The following is a 10,429-nucleotide window of genomic DNA, read 5'->3' on the forward strand; positions in this document are numbered from 1 at the left end:
AATACCTCCATGTGTGAACGCCCCCCTCAATCACTGCATTTGAGAAACAGAAAGTCAAGCCCTCGACCAGATATCCCAGACAGCAGAACTCTCTGATGTCTGCAACCTCATGGCCACAGTCTGGGGTTTAAACATCTTCCTCAATGTCAGGTCAACAGAAACGGATGCTGGATGAGTCGCATTCGCGTCAGTGTCAGAATCATTTGCTCCAACATATAGTATTGCAAATCTGTATATTTGTGGGATGCCAGTTCCTCTAACAGATTGGGACGGGTGAGAGGATTGGATATCCCTGATTGACTGGTTCTTGCTATTTTCCTTCTGTTCATTGACCTTGTCATGGGTACCCAACAGTGACAACATGCAGTCATGCGTGTTCTTGCCTGGGTATATTGTGCCACCCTTTTTTGGAAATGGGCTTCAGTTAACCTCACCCGCTTTGTTTATTACAGTGGAACAGGATTTCTCCTGCAGTGCCACAACGATGCTACCTGAAGGTTGCAGGAACAGCAACTCATATTCCGCTTGGGAACCCTGCAGCCCACTGGTATCAATGTGGACTTCACAAGCTTCAAAATCCCCCCTCCCCCTATCGCATCCCAAAACCAGCCCAGCTCGTCCCCACCTCCCTAACCTGTCCTTCCTCCCACCCTCAGCCCCACCCCCATCTCCTACCTACTAACCTCATCCTGCCCCGTTGACCTGTCCGTCCTCCCTGGACTGACCTATCTCATCCTTACCTCCCCACCTACACTCACCTTTACTGGCTCCATCCCCGCCTCTTTGACCTGTCTGTCTCCTCTTCACCTATTTTCTCCTCTATCCATCTTCTATCCGCCTCCCCCTCTCTCCCTATTTATTTCAGAATCCCCTTCCCCTCCCCCATTTCTGAAGAAGGGTCTAGGCCCGAAACATCAGCCTTCCTGCTCCTCTGATGCTGCTTGGCCTGCTGTGTTCATCCAGCTGTACACCTTGTTATCTCAGGTTCTCCTGCTGCCTGTTTGATTTCATTATAGAAAGTGGCAGCACACAGGCTGACAGATCTTGTAAGCTTCACGTCACATTGCTCACGCTAACTCAATCCCTTAACGTACTTTACACGTTAGGATGATGTGAAGTTATTGGAGAGACTGTTTTCATTAGAGAAGGAAAAGTTGTGCAGAGATTTGATAGAGATGCTCAAAATCACAATGGATCTGACTAAGGTAGAATGGGGAAAAGCTAGTCCCATTGGTGGGAGCATCAAGAACCAGAGGGGACATGTATGGTAAAGAAGCAATGGCGACACAAGGAGAAACTCCTTCCCACAGCAAGTGATTGGGATCTGGAATGTACAGTTGGAGAGTGTGGTGGAAGCATGCTCAATTGAGACATTCAAGAGGGAACTGGATTATAATCGGAAAAGGAAGAACCAGCTGGGTTACAGGGAGAAGGAGGGACAGCATTGATCTTATAATGAGCTGGCACGTACATGATGGGCCGAATGGTATCCTTCTGTGTTGAGACCATTCTGTGATTCTACAGCTTTTTACTCATGTGCCAGGGCTTCTCCTGTTATTGTAGTACACTCATTAACAATCATCAGGAAAAGCTCTCAAATTTAGTCTTTTGTCTCTTGATTTCCAAGGACTATCCATTTTGGGACACATTTGGCTACTTTGTCTATCTTTTTAGACATCATATTTACGATAATGTTGATTCTGTACGGGCTCTCATTAACTATGGAGAAAGGGTCCAGTTGGTATAATGACTAACTTATAATTAACTGCAGCTTCTTCCCTGCAACATTTCACATCTCTTCTGGAATCCCTAACTAACATCTAAGGATTCTACTAAAACATTTACTAACCAACATGCTTCACATCTGGAACCCTCCACATACTTCCTGGCCTCTTTACTCTTTTAATGCCTTCCTAATAACGTACCCCATCATTCCCTCCAGCATGACACATGTTTTCCTGCTCATTTTGTTTCCAATTGATCTACCTATCAATCTCATCTTGATTATTTTGAGTGTTTATTTTGTCCTGCATGCTCAGTGTTGTGTTTTGAGGTTATGTGTATCCCTGAATTATGTGTTGTGTGACAGAATGTAAGTTTTCAAAATTCTATGTAATCATAGAATCCCAACAGTTTGGAAACAGGCCCTTTGGCCCAACAAGTCCACACCAAACCTCAAAGCATCCCACCCAGACCCATCCCCCTGTAACCCACCTAATCTACACATCCCTGGATTCTATGGACAATTTCCCATGGCCAATCCACCTAACCTGCACATCTTTGGACTGTGGGGGGTAACCCACGTAGACACAGGGAAAATGTGCAAACTCCACACAGACAGTCACCTGAGGGTGGAATCGAACCCAGGTTGCTGGTGCCGTGAGGCAGCAGTGCTAACCACTGAGCCACCGTGCCGCCTCCAATGAGGAGAGGAAGTCAATTTGTCTGGCCACATCACCTACTGGAGTTCCATTCTGGCAAAGGACTATCAAGCTGATTTATCTATTTCAGGGACTTCTGATTCTTAATAAAATTAAGATGGTGTGATGCTGACAGGGTCATGATCATAATTTGTATTAATACCAAGAATGACATTTCATGATTCTAAGGGCACCTGATGAACAGTTCTGATGAGGAGTCACTGGACGTTAACTCTGCTTTCTACCACAGATGCTGTCAGACTTGCTGAGGTTTACCAGCATTCTGTTTTTATTGCAATTTGATGAAATGCTTAGTAGGGGAACAGCATAATCTCATGCAAGTGAGTTGATTTGCTCATTTGGCCGGTTGGTGATGCAGTAATGCCAACAATATGGGCTCAGTTCCCACGCTGCTTGAGGTTACCATGAAGGATTCTCCTTCTCAACTTCACCCCTCACCTGAGGTGTGGTGACTCTCAGGTTAAGCCACCACCAGTTGTCTGTCTCTAATGAGAGAGCATCTTCACGGTCTGGTGGGACTAATTTAACTTTTTACTATCAGAAATTAAATATGAAGATAGAACATCTTCCACTGATACTACAGAATTACATTGATGTCAGGCTCAATAGCCTTACTGTAATTCATGTTTTCACTTTCTGGAATATCCTGTCACTATTTCATAACAATCTTACACCTCCCAGTGCATCAGATCTGAAATATCTGTTAAATTAGGGTGGCATGGTGGCTCAGTGGTTAGCACTGCCACCTCAGCACTAAGGGCACAGGTTCAACTCTAGCCTGGGTGTGGAGTTTGCACGTTTCCCCCCCCGTGCCTGTGTGGGTTTCCTCCGGGTGCTCCAGTTTCCTCCCACAGTCCAAAGATATGCAGGTTAGATGGATTGGCCATGCTAAATTGTCTTTAGTATCCAGGGATGTGCAGGCTAGGTGGGTGAGCCATATGGGGTTACAGGGATAGTGTGAGCTCTGGGTGGGATGCTCTTTGGAAGGTCAGTGTGGCTCGATGGGTCGACTGGCATCTTTCTGCATTGTAGGGATTCTATGAATAGAAAGTATAAATCTGGGCTGATGCTGCAGTGGAGTACTGAAGGAACCTTTGATGCCCTTCTTTGATATATCAGTTGAGCTCTATCTATTTATTTAGGAAAGTTTTAGCAATGGGGAAAGATGCTTGGGTTTAGTAGTCTGAGAGATGTTCTCAAATGGGACAATGGGACTTCTTTGCCTTTGTAATTTCCTACAGATACAACACTCGACGTGCGCGATCAAGCTGTGTCAGTCAAACAAAATAATCTCCCTTTGCTGCTGAGCAATAGGCTTATTTTCAAATCTTACTGATAAAGCTGTCTTGTGACAGTTCCAAAAATATAAATAATCATTTGAAGTCTTGCATGTTTCTGATAATCGGGAAATATCTTTACAACACACATCTAGGCACTGATGTCAATAAGACAGAGAAACCCGAGCCAGGCCCAGATAAATTTTGAAACCATGCTGTGAGACATTACTAAAGTTTGCATTAATGCACTAAAATGAACTTTCAAAGTCCAATGACTAGCCATTTATATCAAAAATGACAGATTTGACAAACTGTCAATTAGCAGAGATCAAATTCACACTTCTTTCTCCACTACAATTTCCAACATCCAGGTTTATAATTTCCTACTTAAAACTTGTCACGCTATACCTTCTCAGCCCCTGCCAGCAAAGGCACTGCAGCATCTGAGTTTTGTGGTTTTCTTTATTCATTCATGGAATGGGAACATCACTGGCAAAGCCAGTGTTTGTTGCCCACCCCAAGCCATTTTAGAGGATAACTCACAGTCAACCCATTGCTATAGATCTGGAGTGGTACGTAGCAGTTTAGGGGTAAGGACAGCAGATTTCCTTACCCAGAAGGGTATATTACTCAACCAGAAGTGTTTTTGCAACTATCGACGATGACCATCACTTTCAATTGCAGATCTTATTAATTAAAATAAATTCTAGCAGTTGCCATTGGTGCAACTTGACCGAACATGGATGGATGGAACATTCTAACCTATTTTTTCTGCTCCCTTGATTGAATTAAAGTTTGCTATCTGATATAAGTGGTATCAAGTCTTAGCTTTATATGAAATTTGGAAGTGAGTGTATCATTGAAAAATGGTAATTGACTTACATCTATGCTGTCTGGTTAATTATTTTCCTTCCATTTTAATTCTAATTCACCACATACCGTCCACGACAAAGCAGTCCACTTGATTGGCACCACATTCACAAGCATCCACTCCCTCCATCATCGATGCTCAGTAGCAGCACTGTGTACAAGATGCACTGCAGAAAATCACCCCTTAGACAGCATCTTCAAACCCACAACCACTACCTTCGAGGAGGACAAGGGCAGCAGATACAGTCAAACATCACCACCTGCAGTTTGCCCTCCAAACTGCGCATCATTCTGACTTGAAAATATTATTGCTTTTCCTTTAGTGTTGCTGGGTCAAAACCCTGGAATTCCCCCCTAACAGTATTGTGAGCCTATCCACAGCAAATAGCCTGCAGCAGTACGGGAAGGCAGCTCACCACCACCTTCTCAAGGGCAACTAGGGACGGGCAATAAATGCGGGCCGAGCTACAGTACTGACACCCGCACCCCATGAACGAATAAAAACTATCCCTGGCCTTGGTCTTTCTGTTCAAAAGAAAAAAGAGTCTTAAATAAAATGTAAATAACCCACAAGTGTCATTTCACATGCAATATATTCTTTGCTACTATTGGAGAGCATGGTTTCAATTCCCTGGGGCATTCAGGACACCTCTTGATGCCTGGCAGGAACAAACAGTATTGGGGAAGTAGCGCCAGTCACTGTCCATTCACCTATACAGCCAGCTCTGCCTCGAGATAACACAGGCACATACACTCCTCGGGCAGAATTTAATGTCCTTCTGAGAGATTCAAAGGAGCGAGACCATTTCATCAGGTGGGAGGGTACAGAATGGGGATTCACTGCTGTCTCTCCCTCCGATTAAGTCTGGGCAAGCAAGGCCAGTGGAGATATTTCTAACCAACCTGTTCAGGGAAGTTATGACACACCTCAAGAGTAGGTGGGACTTAGACCCAGACCTCCTAGCTCAGAGGTAGGAACACTACCAGTGTGCCACAAGCACCCAGAAAGACTAATGGATTGCCTTCCTGCCTGGACACTAATTAATGCCCACTGAACGGTCTCCTCTGACTGCTACTGCTATTCAACCATCATTCAAGGGCACTCAGTATATGATTGAGCCAGTTGGCATCAGGAAGACTGGAGACTCCAATCAGAGTCCCTGACCCTGCTACCCTTTCCTCTGATTTATCTCTTCATTAGCTACACCACCCTGCATCTCTTGCTTACTTACTTTTCACCATGGATCCGACATTGGTCACTGGTGATGAGCCAAGAGTATTGCCTACAGTAACCATTGTTCCTGGGGTTAATGGAGAGGCATCGGTTGCTAATTGACCCTCACCTCACATATAACTGGGGGGAGCAAACATCGGCAGTGGAGTTCCCAGTGCTAGTTAGAGAATTAGTTTTCTCGGGTATTAGGCAGTGGGGTGCTGAGCTTTTGTTGGAGGACATCGATACCCCTGATCACTAGTATTAAATTCTGCTCCAATGCTGCCACAGGTACATACAGTCTCACACAATACTCTCTCTCACACAACACACACCACACGCACACACAACACACCTACACAAATACTCACACAAAAATCCACATACACCTCCACACAAATACTCCCATGCACAATGACCCACGTACATCGACACAAATACACTCATGCACACAATAATACACGCAGTGTAAGAATAAGGGGTAAGCCATTTATTCTTCACTCGCAGACTTGTGAACCTGTGGAATTCTCTCCCACAGGAAACTGTTAGGGCCAGTTGATTAAACATATTCAAGAGGGAGATTGATGTGGCTCTTGTGGCTAAAGGGATCAAGGGGTATGGAGAGAAAGTGGGAATGGGATACTGAGACTGAATGATCAGCTATGATCATGTTGAATAGTGGTGCAGACTCAATGGGCCAAATGGCCTACTCTTGCACCTATTGTCTATACTTGTTTCTTTAAAAATGTAAAAATCTTAGACATATAATTTTTCAAAACACACGAAAGCCCATGTACACAGAGTCAAAAATATTCTCTCACGCAATAATTTCTTTAAAAATTAAAAAATCTTACAGAGAGAGATAATTTTTCAAGCTCTTTACTTCACGAGGACTGAAAGTCAATTTGTTTCGAGAAAAGCAAAGGGACTTGTGTTCCTTGAGAATTCTGAAGAATGTAAATGCCTCAATTACAATTTCCTCTGTTACCGAGCCAACGGTTTTGAGGATGGGCAGAAACATTCAGAGATCCTTGACGTGAGTGCGTGCACAGGCGAAACCACCCAATCATCTCTGGCCAAAGGAGGTGGCAATAGTGAGTTGACAATGGGACAGGGAAACCTGTTGTAACCTGTTCCTACCTTGTCAGTGGGAAGGAGGTTGGTGTGTTGATGGAGGAGCAACACAGGATGGAGGACAAATGCTTGGCAATAAATCTTGACTGATCACTTCACAAAGACATATTCAGTCTTAAAGCTCCCTGGTACTGCACAAGTATCAATCCCATTCACTATTCCTGACTTACTAATTAAGACACATTGCAAAATTGACTCATCTTTCACGTTCAAAGGGCAACCCTTTTAGTTTTGGCTGAATCCCAACGTGCTTAAAATGCAACAAGTACACTTTTCTAATTGTTTTAACTATGACCAGATCATTTTTGGTTTTGTAAAGCAAGTGATACTCTGACATTCACATTACTGTATGGCTGGAGTGAGTAACTTGTGGTAATATTCTTTTGACTGCAGCGCTGTGTGGTGACATGTTGACAGCAAGCTGTTCAATGCTCACACAGTGCTGGGATGTCTACCTGTTTAGGAGCGGTGGGAAGGTCAGTATGGTCGGTTAGCGTCTTTTGGTCGTTTCAGTTGTACTTTTAGCCTCTTCATCCCAATCTGAAAGCCGTTCATTGCCTGAATGGCAGCCTGAGCACTGGTAGGATTGTCAAAACTCACAAACCCTGGAAACAGCAAAAGATACATTTCAGAATGGTGAAATCTACTTATGGCCGAGTTCTGAGCTCCCTGAGACATGGCCAGGGTTTCAGATACAAACGTCAATCACATCCTCAATGTAAAGATCTGACCTCTTTTGTTTTGTTTTTGTCCTGCTCCTCATGACCCACCAACTGTGACCTTCTTGTCCACTTGGGTTTGTGTGTCTCTCATTACGTTGCTCACGCAACATCAGAGGGCATATCATTTGCTAATCAAAGTAGCTTTACGCCACTTAAGATGGTATGTGTAACCACACAAAGGAACCTTCTTCTCCTATTGGATGCCTTGAGGGAAGCTGCTCAGGCATAGTTCTGTCTATAAGGGCTGGGCCTTTTAAGGCTCCACTGACCTCTGCTTTTCGTTGTTTTTTCATGGAGTGTGGGCTTCACTGGCAAAGCTGGCATTTGTTGACTGCTCCTCATTGCCCCTGAACTGAATGGCTTGCTCAACCACTTCAGAGGGCAGTTAAGAGTCAACGACATCAATGTGGGTCTGGTCACAGGTAAGGAGAGCAGATTTCATTCACTAAAGGACATTACTGGACCAGATGAGTTTTTAAGGCAATTACAATAAGCTATGGGGAGATAGTGGGGATATCATTGCACTAGCAATCCAAAGGCTAGGTTAACAGTCTAATGGAACATGGGTTCAAATCCCAGCATGGCAGCTAAGTGAAATTTGAATTCAATTAGTAAACCGTGAATATAAGACTTGTCTCGCTGATAAAGATCCATTTGGTTCACTGATGCCCCTTTAAGGAAGGAATTCTACTGTCCCTCCCTGGTTTGGCTGACATATGACTCCAGGCTCTCAGTAATACAGTTGCCTTCTAACCACCCTCTGAGCAAGATACTCAGCTCAATAGAATTAGCAACACCCACATCCCAGAAAAGTTTAAAGAAAACAGTCTAAATGGTCACTACTACTGAAACTGGCTCTCAAATCCAGATTATTGTTGAATTGAATTTAAACTCAGAAACAAAAAGTAGACATTGCTGGAAAAGCTCAGCAGGTCTGGCAGCACCTGTGGCGAGAAATCAGAGTTAACTTTTTGCAGCTTCTGAGGAAGGGTCACTCGACCTGAAATGTTAACTCTGATTTCTCTCCACAGATGCTGCCAGACCTGCTGAGCTTTTCCAGCAATGTCTATTTTTGTTTGTGATTTACAACATCTACAGTTCTTTTGGTTTTTTTTACTTGGAATTTCAACTCTATCAGTTGCTGTGGTTGGATTTGAACATATGTCCCTAAACCTTTAACCAGTGACTCTGGCTTTACTAGTCCAATGACATTGTCACTACATCACCATCTCTTCTTCCAGGGGCAGAAAGCCATAACCTCAGTTAGATACTAATTGCTGTTTCTCAGGGGAGTTAGGTTGCAGGGAGAGGTAAGTAAGTAATCTATCCTTCAATGGTACACAACAGCACCATCCTGCAGAAACAGAAGGGAATGATTTTGTGTTCTCTTAGTTCCCTAGATCAGAAGATACTTACATGTCCCTGGCTCTTCACCACACAGGAGAAGCCAAATTATAAGGTGCAGAATAGGATAATTGTCTTTCTTTCTCTTTGTTTTTCCCAAAATTCTTATTCTTCAAAGTACACTAGTGCATTGTCAGATTCTCTAGTTACTCAGTGGCGATGTATTGAATTTGATAATTGAACCAATGCGAGCGTGACATGCATCTGTGAGATTTTCATACACACAATGGAAGGATTGCTTTTATATAACAGCTATTTTATCCTTGTTCTGTCATTGTATTAGAGGAATTGTATTGAAAATCAGCAAAACTCTGCTTTAATTGTATAGACCATTGGGTGGATTACTCTTGAGGTTACGAAGCACAATTCTGGCCTCCGTCACGCAAAGAGTCTACTAGAAAAGGTACAAAAAAAAGATTTACAAGGATGACAACAGAACTAAGTGTTCATACCTATCATGAGGGTTAAATAGGCTAGTGCATTTTTGTCCATAAAACAGAAAAGACTAAGGCGATAGACATCTATAAAATGATGAGGGGGTTTGTTAGGGTCAAAACAGATGTTTCCACTTGTTGGGGTTGATTCAAAACTAGGGCTCATAAACACAAAATAGGCAAAAATAAATCCAGTAAAGAATTTCATCAACCAGTGGATTATTTTTTTTGGAATATATGCAGAAACTCAGCATATCAGATAGCATCCGTGGAGGACTTTTCACTCTCCAGATGCTGCCAGACCTGCTGAGTTTCTCCAGTACTTTGTTTTTGTTTCAGATCTCCTGCATCCACAGTTCTTTGTTTTTATTTTGATGCTCTTGTGGAATTTGCTACTGCAGGGAATAGAAGGGGCAAATAGTACTGATGCTCTTGAGGTGAGGTTGGCTAAGTCCACAAGAGAGAAAGGGATAGAAGGTTATGCTGATAAAGATTATCTAGAGTGGTAGGAGACTGCTATGGGGAAAAACAGATGGGCTGAATGGCCTGTTTCTATGCTGTAAATGTTGTTTAATCAATATTTATACTCTAGTTATCTTCCATCCTTCTTCACATTGGGTCACTGTGATGCGACATCACCCAAACTTCTGTGTGGAATTTGCCAGCATGGTTCTGTGTGGCCCAATGATGATGTGTGGTTAGTGTGTCTCTGAGTTGTTAATTTCCCTCCTGTCCTTACACCTGAGATACAGAGGATATCTTCAACTCTTCTGTCAATTGACACAACTGGGTTTTAGTAAAAACCCAGCTATTGAGATGAATGAAGCCTTGGGTTGGGAATTCAAGCTTTTTGAGCAGAGGTTTGCAATCCTGGCAATGACCAATGCAAATACATTAGCTGAGATGACAAGGTATAGAGCTGGATGAACACAGC

The 10,429-nt window shown here is 43.3% G+C and overlaps 1 protein-coding gene across 1 annotated transcript in view; it reads right to left on the minus strand.

Moving 5' to 3' along the window:
* Positions 1–10,429, minus strand: part of celf6 (CUGBP Elav-like family member 6) — an 818,340-nt gene that overhangs the window by 22,124 nt on the left and 785,787 nt on the right. Inside the window, exon 13 of the mRNA XM_048617113.1 lies at positions 7,391–7,540. Within this exon, the coding sequence (XP_048473070.1) occupies positions 7,413–7,540 (128 nt within the window). The 3' untranslated portion in view covers positions 7,391–7,412. The remainder of the gene's footprint in view (positions 1–7,390; positions 7,541–10,429) is intronic.

This window comes from Rhincodon typus, chromosome 36, assembly GCF_021869965.1.
Source record: "Rhincodon typus isolate 14 chromosome 36, sRhiTyp1.1, whole genome shotgun sequence".
NCBI classification, from domain to species: Eukaryota; Metazoa; Chordata; class Chondrichthyes; order Orectolobiformes; family Rhincodontidae; genus Rhincodon; species Rhincodon typus.